Genomic DNA, 18,727 nt, shown 5'->3' on the forward strand with positions numbered 1-18,727 from the left:
TATCCCGTCTGCCCGGATATCGTATTTATCCCTATTAATGTTATGCTATTGAATACCATAGTGTGAATTGTGTTTAATAATTACAGTATATCTGATGTTTGACCTGCCCACTCCAAGCAAACATGCCTGCCATAACTTCAGCATACGCTATGCCAGCTAAGATGGCTTTATAAATTAAAAGCATCCGCTAACTCTAACTTTAGTTAACATGAATATAACCCATATAACAAATGACCGCTTACAAAAAACAAACATTTATTGCCAGAAAAGTGATTAGCACACTGGCACAAATAACATGAGGGATATACACTGCTCAAAAAAATAAAGGGAACACTTAAACAACACAATTAAACTCCAAGTCATTCACACTTCTGTGAAATCAAACTGTCCACTTAGGAAGCAACACTGATTGACAATCAATTTCACATGCTGTTGTGCAAATGGAATAGACAACAGGTGGAAATTATAGGCAATTAGCAAGACATCCCCAATAAAGGAGTTGTTCTGCAGGTGGTTCTCAGCTCCTATGCTTTCTGGCTGATGTTTTGGTCACTTGTGAAAGCTGGCGGTGCTTTCACTCTAGTGGTAGCATGAGACGGAGTCTACAACCCACACAAGTGGTTCAGGTAGTGCAGCTCATCCAGGATGGCACATCAATGCGAGCTGTGGCAAGAAGGTTTGCTGTGTCTGTCAGTGTAGTGTCCAGAGCATGGAGGCGCTACCAGGAGACAGGCCAGTACATCAGGAGATGTGGAGGAGGCCATAGGAGGGCAACAACCCAGCAGCAGGACCACTACCTCCGCCTTTGTGCAAGGAGGAACAGGAGGAGCACTGCCAGAGCCCTGCAAAATGACCTCCAGCAAGCCACAAAAGTGCATGTGTCTACTCAAACGATCAGAAACAGACTCCATGAGGGTGGTATGAGGGCCCCACGTCCACAGGTGGGGGTTGTGCTTACAGCCCAACACCGTGCAGGACGTTTGGCATTTGCCAGAGAACACCAAGATTGGCAAATTCGCCACTGGCGCCCTTTGCTCTTCACAGATGAAAGCAGGTTCTCACTAAGCACATGTGACAGATGTGACAGAGTCTGGAGACGCCAAGGAGAACGTTCTGCTGCCTGCAACATCCTCCAGCATGACCGGTTTGGCAGTGGGCCAGTAATGGTGTGGGGTGGCATTTCTTTGGGGGGCCGCACAGCCCTCCATGTGCTCGCCAGAGGTAGCCTGACTGCCATTAGGTACCGAGATGAGATCCTCAGACCCCTTATGAGACCATATGCTGGTGCGGTTGGCCCTGGGTTCCTCCTAATGCAAGACAATGCTAGACCTCATGTGGCTGGAGTGTGTCAGCAGTTCCTGCAAGACGAAGGCATTGATGCTATGGACTGGCCCGCCCGTTCCCCAGACCTGAATCCAATTGAGCACATCTGGGACATCATGTCTCGCTCCATCCACCAACGCCACGTTGCACCACAGACTGTCCAGGAGTTGGCGGATGCTTTAGTCCAGGTCTGGGAGGAGATCCCTCAGGAGACCATCCGCCACCTCATCAGGAGCATGCCCAGGCATTGTAGGGAGGTCATAAAGGCACGTGGAGGCCACACACACTACTGAGCCTCATTTTGACTTGTTTTAAGGACATTACATCAAAGTTGGATCAGCCTGTAGTGTGTTTTTCCACTTTAATTTTGAGCGTGACTCCAAATCCAGACCTCCATGGGTTAATAAATTTGATTTCCCTTGATAATTTTTGTGTGATTTTGTTGTCAGCACATTCAACTATGTAAAGAACAAAGTATTTAATAAGAATATTTCATTCATTCAGATCTAGGATGTGTTGTTTTAGTGTTCCCTTTATTTTTTTTGAGCAGTGTATATTGTTTTACTTGACAAACAGTAAGTTCTTTTGGATATCAGGATAGGATGAAGTTAAAGCAAACACTCCTCTTCCTTGTAGTGCATGCGCAGATGCATAACTCTTATAGGCCCTACACACATACCGATTTGTTTGAAAGATATGAACAATCTCGTTCATAAATGAACGAGAACTCGTTCATATCTTTCAGTGTGGAGGCTCCAGCGATGAATGATGCTCGGCCCCGCGCTCGTTCATCGCTGGTCCCCCGTCGGCTGTACATGCAGGCCAATATGGACGATCTCGTCCATATTTGCCTGCAGTTCTATGGAGCCGGGTGACGGGGGGAGTGAAGAAACTTCACTCCCCCCGTCACTGCCCCCCCGCCGCCGGGTCGTCCGTCAGCTGTATCCGCCGTCGGGCAGCTCGGCGGCGGATCGGCATGTCTGTAGGGCCCTTTACAATACTAAATTGCATTTATAGAAGATAGTTTTACTTTGGTAGTACCTGGATATCTCCCACACTGAGCTCTCTCCGTACATCATAGCGAATAACAAAATCTCCCAGAATCCCATTTTGAGTGATCTTTGCTTGCTGAAACACATTGGGTTTAAACTGTATTCTTGCAAAGTGTTCTGTCTGGTTGATTACTGTTGAAGGAGGAGGGGAGATTGCATCTGTTGGAGAAAGATATACACTGTATGTCACCAAGATATGATTCATTTCAGGTGTGGCTCAAAATTCTAAGTAAATTGTTTTCGTTTCTCATCTCTGAAGCAGAAAACGTATTTAAGGATGATGATACTTGGCTATCACAATTCTTACAGAAATTCATTTCTTAACTCCTTCATTTATAATAGTGGATAGAGAACTGCAGATTTTTCCTAGTTGTTAACAACTGAAACAGCTCGAATTTCAGAGTTTGCATCAGTAGACATATAAGTAGAGAAATGAAGATAATATATGATAAACACAACATAATCAGTTATTTTTAAAGTTTTCTGCATTTTTGTAATATATTGTATAATTGTTGTAATCAAGGATACAAAATCTAATTTTAATATTCATATGAATTCACTGTGTACATGCATGACCACAAAAATAGCTGCACAGTGCATTATATTGTACTATATTATTATTATTATTATTGTATTATATTGGATGTTGTAAGCATCCTGACGCTCAGGATGCTGGCGGACATAGGCTGCGGGAGAGGGGGGTTTGGGTTAGGCTGTGAGAAGGTAGATTAGGGTTAGGCTGCAGGAGGTTAGGCGGCAGGGTGGAGGTTTAGGGATAGGCCGCAGGAAGGGATGGTTAGGTTTAGGCAGTGGGAGGGGAGGGTTAGGCTGCGAGAATGGAGGGTTTAGGGATAGGCCGCAGGAAGGAAGGGTTAGGTTTAGGCAGTGGGAGGGGAGGGTTAGGTTTAGGCAGTGGGAGGGGAGGGTTAGGGTTAGGCTGCAAGGGGAAGGGTTAGGACTACTTTGCAGGGAAGAAGAGATAGGGGGAGGATAAGGATTAGGCTGCGGGAGAGGAGGTTAGAGTTATGCTGTGAGAAGGGAGGGATTAGGGTTAGACTGCAGGAGGGAGGGTTAGGCGGCAGGGTGGAGGGATAGACTGCAGGAAGGGAGGGTTTAAGGTTAGGCTGCGGGAGGAGAGGGTTAGAGTTAGGCTGCGAGAAGGAAGGGTTTAGGGATAGGCTGCAGGAAGGGAGGGTTTAGGGATAGGCTGCAGGAAGGGAGGGTTTAAGGTTAACCTGGGGGAGGAGAGGGTTAGAGTTAGGCTGCGAGAAGGAAGGGTTTAGGGATAGGCTGCAGGAAGGGAGGGTTTAAGGTTAACCTGGGGGAGGAGAGGGTTAGGCTGCGAGAATGGAGGATTTAGGGATAGGCTGCAGGCAGGGAGCGTTAGGTTTAGGCTGCAAGGGGGAGGGTTAGGAATACTCTGCAGGAAAGAAGGGATAGGGGGAGGATAAGGATTAGGCTTACCTTCTTTACAAAGCACTGTTGGGATGCAGATGTCAACATTCTGACCGCTAGCATCCTGAACGCCGGCATCCCGTAGCACACCCTTGTATAATATACAATGAAGGGATACATTGCATTGGTCAGGGCAAAATTTCCTAATAGGAAAAGATGCCCAATAAATGAATCTTTAACTAAATAATCAGTTACTGCCATACAAGAGGTTCAGCTGTGAAATATCACATACAGCATATTTACATCTGAAGTCCTGTAATGTTTTCCATATAATGGAGCATGTGCCACAGCCCATGCTCCTATTAAAGCTCCTTTTTCTTTAACGGCAAACAGATTGAGGCTGGTGATTGGTTTTCCCAGGGAAAAAGGGAAGGAACTTTTTATTGAGGTTATATGGCAACTTTAACTGTTTTCAATGCATTACGAATAGATGCAGTATAATGCAGGTAAGCTGAACACTGCTTTTGTATTACCTGGAGCTGTGCACAGGATTTTGCACTACTACTACTACTCTTGTGCACAAATTAGTTGTCTGGACGGGTATGGATCATTGGGTTGACCAGAATTAGGTTGATAGTCAATAGGTTGACCCCATATGTTCAACATGCAATAGGCTGATAGGGTCTTTAGGTCGACATGTAAAATGTAGATAATAGAAAAGGTTGACATGTACAAAAGGTCGACAGGGTAAAAAGGTTGATGTGGAAATGGTCGACACAAGATTTTTGGAGGGTGTCATTTTCTATGTTAAACCAATTAGTGTCGCCATGCTTCGGGCAAGGTTACTATTCCCAATCGTAGTCCCTGTAGATGCTAAATGATTAATACATTGAAAAAAAATGAAAAAATCCACAAAAAACTTGTGTAGACCATTTTCATGTTGACCATTTGAATCTATCGACCTTTTTGTATCTGTGGACCTTAAGCACTGTTGACCTATTACATGTCGACTTTTTTTCCATGTCAACCTTTTATACCTCTCAATCTCATGCATGTCAACCAAATGGGGTCGACCTGTTAACTGTGGAGTGGACCTATCATCCGGATCATCTGGCCAAACATTGGGAATTACTGATGTTTTTTGTATGTATGGTCACAGGAAAGGTTGCGTTTGTTTTTAATAAATAGGAACAAGCAAGCAATGCCCATAGTAGTACGTTATTGAAAATGTATTAAGTTCTACTGATATATGGCAATCTTTCCATATTTGTTACTGAATTTTACTATTATTATATAAACAGGAATGTTTCTGATTTAACTGTAGCATTCCATTAAATGGACAGGTTGTTAGATTACTTTAGATAATTGCTTACTTGTAAATCTATTTTAAGAAACACCTGAAAAAACCCACAAGATTGGGCTTTACATGTGACACCTTGACATATCTGCATTTCCTGACTCCAGTTCCTTTCCGCTGTTTAGACTGATAGTGCAGCCAAACAAGCAGCCATTGTAAGAAGTTTACACTGTGTCTTTTAAGGTGTAGCGTTACTTCCTCATGATAAGAACAGAGGAAACATATTACTTCAGAAGTTAATTTACAAACTGAACTATATTCTGCAATGAACGTCTGTTATTGGGCCGGCATGAAAGCTACATTCTTACTTGTTCCAGAGCTCTGGAAAACCTACAGTGCTATTATTGTTGTGGCATAAGTTTCTGCCCAGTGATGATCCGAAACGTCTTTTATTTTCTGCCAGATGCGATAATACAAATAAGGCACAATAATAAACGTACATTGTTAAGACGAGAACATATTTGATTACTCATTTCATTATGTATTTACTTATTATGACTTTGATGTCAGCTGAAAACACAAAGATCTGTAGACGCGCATTTTTTCCTACCAGATATGAGACATTGCTGTGGTACAGACATACTCTCAGCTGATAGAAAGGGAAACATATAAGTCAAAACACCCTGCCTGTGGAAGTACACATCTATCTATCTATCTATCTATCTATCTATCTATCTATCTATCTATCTATCTATCTATCTATCTATCTATCTATCTCTTACAGACACATATTATTTTATAGGTTACATGCTATCATTACAATTTTGTCTCCGTATATTTTAAACAAACCCAGACCTCTATATGACAGTTCCTTTGGTATATATTAAATTCAGCTCTAGACACAGGTCATTTATTAGTCAGTTTCAAACCTGCTAAAATCATCACATCTGAATTTAACTTAGTAAATTCTTGCTAAACACATTAAAACTACGTAACAACAATAAATTAATTACTGCATTCTCATTTGTCTCAAGATTATAAACAAAATTGCATTTTTAGAATATATAATAACAGATAAAGGAGACAAAAAAAATCAGATAATTGATTGTATAAGCAACATACATTCTTCACACATAGCATAAAATAAAGAGGAAGCAATTTGTGGTTAACACAATATCCTCTAGCATCCAGAAGGGGTGGTAGAATTTTTGACACTGCAAAAAAAAGATTACCAATGCACTCATGCACTCAAGGTGATTGGTGCTGCTGCTATTATTACATCTGTAATTCAATAATATGATAAACACCAAAAATCCAAAAGATGGATCTCCAATACCCATCCCTAGTGTGTGAGCTTCAGGGACCTCCCCTCCCGCTCTTTCAGTGTATGTTACCATCAGAGCTGGACCTCTATTAATTTAACCATTTATGTTCCTAGATGATGATGTGCCTGATCCCATCCCAATCACGACCCAACTTCCGCCTACTGAGCCAAGCGGGAGCTTCACAGGGAAGGGACAGGGAAATGTATCCTTTCCTGGGGAGGAAAGCAGATATCATGGCCATACACTGTCTGCAGGGCCGGCTCTACCATTAGGCAGCTTTAGGCGGCTGCCTAGGGGCGCCGGCTCCTGGAGGGCGCCACTAAATTCATCTAGCAAAAAACTGAAGGATGACTCTGTGTGCGGCCTCTCCTTACACTGCGCTGGGTCTAATCAGGTGCAGCCGTCGCTATCAGGCTTCCTCCGTGCTAATAAGTGTAACATCATGTCATATGAAGGCACATAGGAGGCGGATGTAACTATGGCTCCCCAAGGGGCGCCCCCAACGGCCGCTCCCCATAGTCCTGATTCTGACTCTCTAGCAGCAAGCAGCACCTGACTACATGTCTGCACCTGCAGCATCGCTGTAATGCTGCTGCCGGATGTAAGAGGAGCCATACCAATTATATGGGGAAACAACTATTAAGTAAGTAAACCATGGAGATTTCTACAGGACCACAGACAGTACACATCTTACAGCCTGGTGGGTGGTTTGCACTTGTAAACAGAATAATATGGAAACACAGGCACCGGGGTACAATACAGTACATATGGAGGAGGTGGGGGGAGGTCAGTAATTAACTTACAGATGGGGGGATGGAACACAATAAGGACCAAACAAATATATGTATATAATACTGTATGTATGTATACACATACAATTAAATATCCCACCAGACCCCATATACAGATGCAGTGTATAAAGTTTGGATAGATAGATAGATAGATAGATAGATAGATAGATAGATAGATAGATAGATAGATAGATAGATAGATAGATAATTATTCCAGCACGCAGCAAAAAAAAATGTAAATTGGCCTCAGTGTCCTATACAATTGCCAACATGCCAGCTAGCATGTATACATAGGCAGAAAGAACGGTCATCATTCAAGGATTTGAAAGTAAAAGTACTGTATATTGTGAACAAAGTCCCGAAAATATACTTTTTCACTTTAAAAGTCCATGAGTGTTGTTTCTTCTTTCTGTATATGTATAATAATGCAATATACTCTAATCCACCTAGTGGCCACCTGCATTTCCCTGCCGAAAGATGGGGTTTTTGCAGGTTAGGGGGCGCTAGGCTGGACATTTGCCTAGGGTGCATAGAGACCTTGCACCGGCCCTGACTGTCTGACAGACATTTAGGGGTAGATGTACTAAGCAGTGAAAAGAGTGAAGAAGTGAGCATGTGGAGAAGTTGCCCATGGCAACCAATCAGCCGCTCTGTATACTTTTATAATATGCAAATTTTTAATGTTACTTCAAGGCTGATTGGTTGCCATGGGCAACTTCTCCACTGGCTCACTTCTCCACTATTTTCACTGCTTAGTACATCTCTCCCTAATCTGACAGTGTATGCCCAGCATTACTCCTAAACTTAAATGAGGCTCAGTGTTGCACATTTACCATACAGACATAGGCATATTTATAATACACCCAGGGTCTACTTACGTTGGGCCGTCAATCAGAAATATGGCACAGCGCAGTGTGGCACTGTGCCAGAGCTATTGCTCTTTTGTGCACTTACGTCATCTTCCTGAATATTACTGGGAAGATAGCGCCACTGAGGAGGGCACAAGGTAAGATTTGGGAGGGCCTGCTGCTCAGCGGAGGGTGCCCCTCAGGCGTATGACTCTGCATACAGGATGCTAATAATTATAGTGCAATAAAATTCACAACCCCATAACACTTACTTAGCTATCACTAAACACTGGGGCACCTTCTTGCACATTGTACCTACAGGCGACAACCCTGAACTTCCAACTCTCATACGTATAGAATACAAGGCCATTAGGAGACACCTAAGAGTTCTATGACCAGATAAACGCAAGAGGCTGCAAGTCACAGAAATCGCAAAATATCTTAAAAATCATTACCTGTGCATTATGTATACATCTTCAAGCCCATGTGTGTTTTACAGGTGGAATGAGAGTTATGAAGAACTCCTGGCACCAACTGGCAAAAAAAGAGCTTTCAAAGTCTAGTTTTATACTGATATATAGGGGTAGATGTATTAACCTGGAGAAGGCATAAGGAAGTTATAAAGCAGTGTTAAGTGCAAGGTAATAATGCACCAACCAATCAGCTCCTAACTGTTAATTTACATATGGGAGCTGGTTGGCTGGTGTGTTTATCACCTTGCATTTATCACTGGTTTATCACTTACTTATGCCTTCTCCAGGTTAATACATCTGCCCCATAATTACATAAGTGACTCTTGTACTATGCAAATTAGAAACTGACATCTGCTGAAACACATGCCTGTGTTTACTTATTCATCCACAGAAATCTGGATTAGCTGAGCAGTCTTTCTTTGCAAATGTGAATATTCTTTACATTTGTTCATGTAGACACTATTTTTAGATATGCAGTCAACAAAAAATGTATCAGACCCAGAATGAGCACCTAGTGGAATCTATAATACTCTTAACACCTGTTCATTGTTTGCAAAAAGCTATGGCATGCAATACTATAGCAACATAACAATACATTTTTAATGGTTTTCTCCACATCCAGGTGACTCCTGTGTAATTTTCCTTGGGAAGCCAGGAAGCCCCATGCAATCATGTGGATAAGGGAAATAGTCCATTGTTATATTTTCCAGATAAACATTTATGTACAGCTCAGGGATAGATGACTGACGTGTTTCCTAGGATTGATAGCATGTTGGTCAAATATGGACATCAGTTAATGATACATATCACCACCACAGAAATGCTGTGTGTGTTTCTTTGAAACAAACCTATTCCCTCATAGAAATGGATATATGGTTGTTCAATAAGTAAGGTAACAAGAACGCTCACATGTGTAATGTTCTCTATTTCATTCTAATTTCCTGCCAGGCCAGAGCAGGTAGACCACTGCTTACCCTCACAGCCATTATACTGCGCCTCATATCAATCATACTGTCCCAACACGAATTGTAAGATGGCTGGGCTGGTGGAAACCTGGTCATTGAGGTGCGTAGTGTGATCAGATTTCTGTGTCTAAAGGGCATATCAGCAACTGAAATCTAAAGCCAACTTGTCGAGGTGTAAGGTGATAACGTCATGTCATGGAAACAGGTTTGATTTTGGTGCACTGCCTTTGAAAATGGCAGGACAGATGTTCAAGATGAGCAGCAATCCAGATGATGAAGCACGTCCACCACAGGAAGTGCATCAAACCAAACTTGTTTCTTTGACATGATGTGATCACTATACACCTCGACAAGTTGGCAAAGAATTTGTGTGTTCCTAATTCAGATCATCTAATTTGATGCATTGTTGCCCGTCTGTGGGAGTGACTCTCCGTCCTGATCAAGCATCCGGTAGCTGTTTACAACTACAGCCCTTGTGCTCATCCCCACTTTCTGGTCTAATGGTCCACTCTGTGTACACTTTAAGACATGCCACCCTCAAACAATTCACTAATGCAACCATTTTGCTAAAGCTGGCACTGCAGCAATCATTCCACATTCAATGTCCATCAGATCTCATTGTTTAACCATTATTTCATATGATCAATGCCACTCTTCTGTGCATACCTATGCATTCCATTCTTATGCAGACATCCTATATTAACATTATCTGTGGAATAGCTACTTTGCCTAAAATCTCCTGGCGGTCATAAAAATTTGACCACTCAGTGTATTTTAAATGTTGTTTTCATGCAGGTTTGTTAAGCCTACTGCTAATTTTGACTGTGAGGAGGACAAATAACCAAGCGACCATGTTGTTCTGCTTTACCAGGTAACTAACCGTCTAATAGCATTTCAATGTATAATTCAAGTGCACTGTCTGGAATCTGACATTAGGAAAAGAGGGAGAGCCCTCAGGTGTTGGGGCACTGGGGATTTCCCCTGTACCCCTATGGCCCAGGCTCACTCTGAGTACATTACACTTTTTCCATGATATTGTGGAAAAAATTGAGATGCATGTGCAGTGTTATTAGAGGCATGCACAAATGAGGAACATTGCTCCACTGCGTCTGACATCGCCACTGCATCTGACATCACCATTCCAACTCAAAATCAGGCCCTGAGTGTTGTTTGGTTGATATTTGCAAGTGTGGTAGCATCCACCAAATCCGAGGATATGCTATCTGTGTGGTTTTCCATACCACCAATTCAGCTTGTTGTCGACCATTTTCTGTAACTAGCTGCTTGGAGGTTATGTAGTCATTATGTCAGCAATCACACTGTCAACAGTCAAAAGGTTGACGCCATGTCGAATGTCATAACGTCGATATAGTTAAAATGTCTTCAAAATGTTGACACAGCCAAAATGCCGACACATTAAATGTTCACAGTCAAAATGTCATATAGAAATGTTGTTTAAATATAAGCCCTCATCTTGGTAATTGGTAGTTTAATATAACTTTATAATAAAACAAGCTTTGAAATGTCATTTATTTTTTAATTATGTATACATATTTACCAGCAGCGGCTCCTACCTTGTTAGAGGAGAAGGGCTGCCGCTGCTGCCGGGTCTCCCCTTCCTTGTCTCCGCCTCAGCTGCCACCTGGGTCCTGGCACCTGTGTTAGTTACAGTTCACAGACACTGGGACCCAGCGCATGCACAAAACCACAACTTCTATGGGCTGCATTGAGGCAGGGAGCTGTCTCCCTACAGGAAGCAGCTCTCTGCCTATCGCAGCCCGGTCTGGCAGTCCCGGGGGGAAGGAAACACCTCCCAATGGTAGTGTCTGTGACTGCTGCGCATGCGCACACTTCACAGGGCTTCAGCATGCGAACGCAATCGTACCTGCGTTCCATGCTGAATTAGGCCCTTAATCTTCATTTAACTCTGAGAAGCCATGACTTCATCTCTATTGAATAAACTAGCTGTGCTAAGTCAGTAGCATTCTGCAGGTATCTGTGGGTTCCAACTTGAAAACTGCTTCCTACTGAATAGGATGCTTTCCACAGTTCAATTCTCACTCTGTAGTTTTCTATTCATTTTTGTTATTGCCAAAATTTCACGAGTCTATGAAAAACATCTTTGGTGGCTGTGTTGTTTCCAGTATGGAACAGGAACCCATGCAGCTTTCATCATGACAATAGCAGGAGCATGTTCAGAGGCTGATTTTGCTAGTGATAACTCCCTTAGGTGTGAGAGCTTTTCCACAAATCTCAATGTCTATCTGTACAGTGCCTACCACCGGAATGGCTAAAATGTTGGCTACTAATGAGGTGACTCAATTGTTCTTTGCATTTTAAACTGGCCCGCTTTGTGTTTTATTATAGCTCTTTGAAAAATGTAAATGTTCAAATAATTCAGTACTTTGTAAAACCACACCAACACAAAACTATTGTTTTGTGACATAATTGACCTTATTCATTTATATTCCACTTTTTATTTTTCAACTAGACAAACAGACACTATATTTTGTGCAAAGCTATGCGTTCACTGCAATGTCCAAACATCACCACAGTTAATCCACTGGCGTATCTATAATAGGCGCAGTGTGTACACGGGCCCCTGAGTCCAGGGGGGCCACACTGCACCCGCTGTACCCGTTTTTTGAATACTCACCCCTCTGGAGTTCCGCACCGACGGCAGCAGCGCTGTTAAAAAAAAACACTGTGAAAATGGTGCAGCTCAGACTCTCAGCGCTGCCTGCAGAGAGGAGGGGGTACGAACGGAGAAGGCTGGACACAGGCTTCCTCCTCTCTTAAAGCACCCCTGAGCTAATCCCAATCAGCACATTGGCTCACTGCAGAAAAAATGCTACTCACATTTCCTTCCCAGTTATGTATTCTCTTGCTTGTAATGTTCCTGCTGACAGGTCTTCCACCCTCTGTCATTCCCCACCAATCACGACTTTTTCCTACTCGATGGGGGACATGTACTAAGCAGTGATAAAAGTAGAGAAGTGAGCGGGTGGAGAAGTCTCCCATGGCAACCAATCAGCATTGACGGAACATTTATAATTTGCATTCTATAAACGTATACAGGGCAGCTGATTGGTTGCCATGGGCAACTTCTCCACTTTCTCACTTCTCCACTTTTATCACTGCTTAGTACATATCCCCATATAAGCTGTAGTGACACTACTTAGGACCATAGCTGCTGTAAGTAGTGTCATGTTACTTTGTATCCTTGCACTATATCATTATCATATAAAGTCTTAAAGCAATATTATTCCTATAGGTGCATGTTTGAGTTTTGTGGCTGGTTCCTCTGCAGCGGTGAGGGATGGTCAGTCCCTTATAGAGAAAACATATTAAGAAATACACAGTTATCAGAACACCTGTAAATTCATTACCACTTATTACAGAGAAAAGAAAAAAAATATGTGGCTCTGATGTATAGTAATTAATTAAAATGCATTTTTTTTTAAAAAGAACAGGAGTGTAAGCAAATTTCATGTTACAGCCTTATAATCAAACATCGATAATGTAGTATAAAAAGGCTGTGATTAACTTCATATTCCCATATAGTCATAACTTGAAGAGTGTACAATATTCAAACTGAATGATTTAATAATAGAATCCACATGAAATGTTGTTTCTGAAATAGACAGGATTAAGTCCCCTTTTGTTTTTAGAAGAGTTGGATTAGCAGTCAGCGCCTAGCAAGTTCCTATTTAGGTTGGGGCTTACATATGAATGATGGTAATAATGAGTGTTACCCAACAGAATGACGAAGGTATTACCATGGGTTATACCAGGGGGTTCTACTTAATTAGTAGCATACGATGTTTGCAAATTTGCTTGGCTCTTGTGTAGCATTCCTGCAGCCACAGGCTTGGGAATTCCTCTAGTACAATGAAAGCATATTTTCAGCCAGTGTTATGGAAGTGTGGCTGCAGACCACTGACGCATTTTGTTGCAACTTTTTCAAAAGTATTTTAATAGAACTGCTTAGAACTCTTATCGTCAGAATAGTTTAGTCCAACTACTACACTTTATAGCCCAGACAGGCACTCTCCTAGCCATAGGACCTTCAGCAATTTAGGTGAGTAGTGAGTACCAGTACCTTTTTTCCATGGCCGTGTACAGAGCCGTCTTAACAGCAGTGTAGGCCCTTGGGCAAAGCAATGCACTGGGGCCTCTACTCATCCTCCAGCGGTAGGGGTTGGGGTGCTATCAGCAGCAACTTTGATGTCCCGCTGGCGGTAGGGTGTGTTCTATCTTCCGCTCAGTATGTAGGACCTGGATCACTCATTTCTGATAATTACACCTTTACTGCACAAATGGTGGGAGGGAGAACACTAAACTGTAGAAGGGAGCATTGGGCTGAATGAAGGGACCCTGGGACATGAATTTTAGGATGGTAGAGGATGTTTAATATGAAGGGGAAGGGTGGATAGTGAAGTGGAATATTTATCAGTTTCCGGTGGGAGGGCAGTTTGCTTAACTGCAGATATCTCCAGTTCCTGGAAATAGATTTCTTAGCTTTCAATGGGAGAACAAAAATGAGTGAGTCCCAGCTTTCAGGAGGTACTGGGGACTTGGGGATCAGCGTTCAGGAACCAGAGCAATCTGCCGACGAAAATATGTAACTGCATTCCAGGTGTGTGGAGCTGGAGAAGGGACCAGCTGCTGGAAGGCTGATATCTGTTATTCTGGGCATAGTAGTTAAAGGTGCATACACACGGTGCGATGTAACCTTATGATGTAACCTTACGATTTTTATAGTCAAAATCGTAAGGAAAGTTAGTACAAATCGCACCATGTGTACACAGCTTGCGAAACCAATGCGTGGCCCCACGGGATTGGTATCGCAAGAAAAAATAGACTGTGCAGGCAAGTCAATCTTTACTATCTAGTTCAAAGTATGCCATAGTCAAAATCGCACATAGCCAAAATCGCACCATGTGTATAGATAATATCTGTGCTTCTGGGCTCTGGGGGCGTTCAAGGGAAATCGCATAGTCAAAATCAGGCATAGACAATATCTCAACATGTGTATGCACCTTTAGTCAGACAGAACCCAAGATATCTGGCTGGGAAGAGCAATTACTGTAACAGGCTCAGATGGGGACCACTGCTTTAAAGTAAAATATCGCTGGTTCCCAAGTGTCGATTTTCACAAATCTGGTACCCCTGGAAAAACAGGACCCTCAGCTATAAGCCTAGGCTTATATTCCTGGGGCCCTTGGGCAACTGCCCATTGAGCCCATATGAAAAGACAGCCGTGGAACCTTTTCTTCTGGAAAAAACAAAACACTGACCCAAGCTATTATTCTATATAATAAAAGACTAATGCTTCTGCTCTCTTCTATGGGGGAAACATAAGTGTTTTGTGCACCTGCGGCCACTAAATGATGCCTGAAGGAGCGCACAGCCGGCAGCGCTGACATTATGGTTATGTTGTTATGTCATTTTGACAGGCTGGTAATAGTTTTATATATTAATGTACTAGATAAATGACAGGTACTGTAGAACATGATTATTGCTACAGTTGGGCAACATTTTCTATTTGCCCTCTTTAGATAGTTTCATACATTTCCTCTTTAGATGGTCTGTATACTATTTCTAATTACAGATGTTCAGATTTTAAAAATAAACTTAGCATTTATCAAAGAAACTGGAACTTTTATAAACCTATAGATGTACTGTATATACAGTAAGTTCATGTTCTAATTGTTCTAATTGACAATTACTTGTCCCTATATAAGTATTTTGTATTGCTGAAGGGCTTCCTTTTGTTTTCTATTTGTTTTCTATTTATACTGTAGCTACAATTTGGTAGAAGACGTTAACAAGTCTCTCACATAAGCATGGACACCGAACCTGATTAAAGAAATAATAAATATCAAAAAAGCTCTTTAACTATTTTGAAACTTTGGGCTATGTTTGAATAAATGTTCCGTTTTATCATCTGCTTAATAGACAGCCTATGATACAATTATCCAAGCTTTTTGGTTATCAGGCTTCCTTTTACCATGTTCCAGTCACACAGATAATTCAGGTACCACTGTGTGTGTGTGTTTCTGTTTGTAAGCAGTACTCACCAGTGTTTTTGCTTTTCTGCTTGTTGTTCTGAAGAGGGAGAACTTCCAGGAAAGTGATGCCAGATGTCTCCAGAATAGTGGTCTCCACCAATAGTGAGCCCACCAACTGCTGTGGGCGTACACTGACCACATGCTCATACAACCCAAGGCGTCTTTGTAAGAGCTCTTCGTACATCAACAGAAAAACTGCTTTGTTTCTTCCTGGGATAGTCGCTGATGCATTAAATGTTTCCATTTCATTCTCCCTACATAAAAATTACCGGGGCATGTTATGAAGAAACTTGTTGAAATAATATAATAAAATAACACCAATATAATTAAAGGCACTATGGGCCAGATGTACTAAGCTTGAAAAGTGATAAATATCACTGTGATAAAGCACCAGCCAATCGGCTCCTGTCATTTTTCAAACACAGCCTGTGACATGGCAGTTAGGAGCCTATTGGCTGGTGCTTTATCACAGTGATATTTATCACTTTTCAGGCTTAGTACATCTCCCCCTATGTGAATACTGTATTCACTCTTTTGAAAATACTGTTTAGTTATATATATGACTAAGGCTTTCATTTGGCCCCAGGATCCCCTTTGTGCATGCGACTATGATGCACAAATGGAAAAGGACATGGCCACGCCTCATTGGGACGTGGCCTCATGTTTTGTAAGCATATTTTGTAAGCAGTACTCACCAGTGTTTTTACTTGTCTGCTCGTTGTTCTGAAGAGGGAGAACGTCCAGGAAAATGGACTCCACCAATAGTGAGCACACCAACTGCTGTGGACCTATACTGACCACATGCAAAAGCTCTTCGTACATCAACAGAAAAACTGCTTTGTTTCTATCTAGGATAGTACTATATGTTGGCTGAGCAGAGCTCATGGCCAGACCGGCCCATCTGCCCATCTCATATTTGCCAGAAGTGCAAGTTGGCCAGTCTAGGCGTGAGTAATACCCAAGGATTTGCAGGGAGGTAAATAGCTCATGAGGCACTGGCTAGTACCAGAGCCAGATTTACACACAATATATGAGCCCAAGGGTTCATGTGGGCATTTTACACAGGTGCAGCAGTATATACTGCTGGACATTTGGTGAGTTTTGATCACAGATGTGAGGAAAAGATAGTCCATAGACTTTTTACTCCAAAGTTTTGATTATAAAAATTATTAGAATAATACAAAGAAGATATTTTTAATATAGTCTTTGTATTTTTCATATACTTTATACAGTCAAAACTCTGGTGTATACGTTTGTATGACAAAAAAGACTGTGTCTCACCTGCCTCACCCCACCACAGGTCACTGGTATGACCGCATGTGCTCAATAACAACAGGCAGCCTTTAGGAGAAGTAATGCTTTGTCACATATGTGTTTTTTCTTTGAGTTTGTGGATACCTTCTTGGAATGAAAGGACCCTTACATATGAATATTTAAAGTAATAAAGACAGCAACAAGGGGTGTGGTGGACTTTTTATTTAATAAATTATTTTTGTCTGAGTCTTGTCATTTTTACAGCTGCAGGTCCCAGTAGGCCCTGTTTTCCAGGGTGTGCTGGTAATTGGCCCTAGTGTTATCAGCACAGAGAGGTCCATCCTAGGAAAGGGGATTCATATTTATTTTTTATGGTTCCCAATTCTCTAGTGATTTCATCCCTGTGCTGACCGTTCCAAGGTGGGTTGACACTATGGTGGGGGAACCCATTGCAGCATGTCCCCCCTGTCACTAACCTTGCCTGGTAAAGCCTAGTGCTGGTTATAAAAATTCCATACTCTTCTGTTCTCTTCTGTCCTAATGTTGGTTATGAATTTGCAAGGGAGAACAGACAAATCTGTGGAGCACTCCTAAACACCATAGTTTTCAAAGCATTTTTGGCAGCAGAATTGGGTCTAGAAATCGATGTACATCAATGGTGGTTTCCCAAACACCACCATACTTTATGTCATGTGGCTGAATTACCACGATGCGGATTGTGTTAAATATGCTTCTTAGTGATTTTATATTCTGTTTTGTCCTGTGTGAACAGCTTTGGGGTCCATGTATAGTAGGATACCAGGTTGTCTAGAGTGGGATCATGTGCTAAGGGTCCTCTATGAATAGACTATGGCTTCTTACCAGATAAATAAAATGTGAGATGTTTTGCTGGAGGTTTTTAAATTTTTAGTTTTTTAAAAAGGAGATCTAATAGGAACTGCATGGGTCTGAAAAAATCTATGAAGAAACCTAAGGAATATATTCATTAAGAACACATTATTTAATTACATACTTTTTCTTACCGTCTGTCACCAATAATTTTATCAAGGTCCAGTATAGTGTTATCTCCTGTCTTTTTTCTCCAGGTGACTTCACTGTGATAAGTCCTGCCCCCAATAATCCTGCAATGTATACGTCACTATTACTATTACTCAAGGAATATCAATTGATAACAGAGTATTTATACTTCAATTAGAGTGAAATTGTTGCATTTTAAATATAGACTTCATTTACTGCTGATTACAATAATTAATTGTTCTTTAACGGTCTAAAATTATCATAATTGCATACTTATAGAAGATTATTGAAAAGTCTTTCTGAAAGTACAATTCAAAACAAAGATGTAGGGCCCATAAGAAGATAGTTCTGCACCATTGTTCTATCTGCTTTATCAACAGCCTTTTAGAGGTGTGGGCTGTAGTAAAGTGTAATATAATTATCTGAGAAGGTGAGCAGCACAGTGGTTAGCATTGTCACCTCACAGCTAGCATCATGGGTTTGATTCTGACCAGGGCTCTATTTGTGTGGAGTTTGGAAATTCTCCCTGTGTTTGAGTGATTTTCATAATGGCATAATGGCAGATTAATAGGCTGGTAATTAAATGAGCCCATATGTGTGTGTGTGTGCATGTGGTAGGGAATACTGATGTACAGTATATGATTACATATGTAAAGTGCTGCATAATATGCTATCCCTATGTAACCTCCAGAAGTTACTTACATTGTGAAGTTGGAGACGAACGCTGCAGCTGGAATCTGCATCTGAAATACAACCTCCTTTGCCTCGACTGCCCGATTAACCATGGTGCAGGACACAGCAGTAAATGCATAGCGTGATAAAATGGTAGATTTCACAGTAAACTCAGCAACCAAGGGCTTGATTTCCTATATAGAAGAATATGTAATTAATTCATTTTCAATGTACCATTTAG

The 18,727-nt window shown here is 41.6% G+C and overlaps 1 protein-coding gene across 1 annotated transcript in view; it reads right to left on the minus strand.

The window, feature by feature from the left end:
• Nucleotides 1–18,727, minus strand: part of ITIH5 (inter-alpha-trypsin inhibitor heavy chain 5) — a 152,521-nt gene that overhangs the window by 110,467 nt on the left and 23,327 nt on the right. Inside the window, exons 3-6 of the mRNA XM_063926817.1 lie at nucleotides 18,517–18,680; nucleotides 17,820–17,918; nucleotides 15,553–15,797; nucleotides 2,365–2,534 (exon numbers count right to left, since the gene is read on the minus strand). Of these exons, the coding sequence (XP_063782887.1) occupies nucleotides 2,365–2,534; nucleotides 15,553–15,797; nucleotides 17,820–17,918; nucleotides 18,517–18,680 (678 nt within the window). The remainder of the gene's footprint in view (nucleotides 1–2,364; nucleotides 2,535–15,552; nucleotides 15,798–17,819; nucleotides 17,919–18,516; nucleotides 18,681–18,727) is intronic.

This window comes from Pseudophryne corroboree, chromosome 6, assembly GCF_028390025.1.
Source record: "Pseudophryne corroboree isolate aPseCor3 chromosome 6, aPseCor3.hap2, whole genome shotgun sequence".
NCBI classification, from domain to species: domain Eukaryota; kingdom Metazoa; phylum Chordata; class Amphibia; order Anura; family Myobatrachidae; genus Pseudophryne; species Pseudophryne corroboree.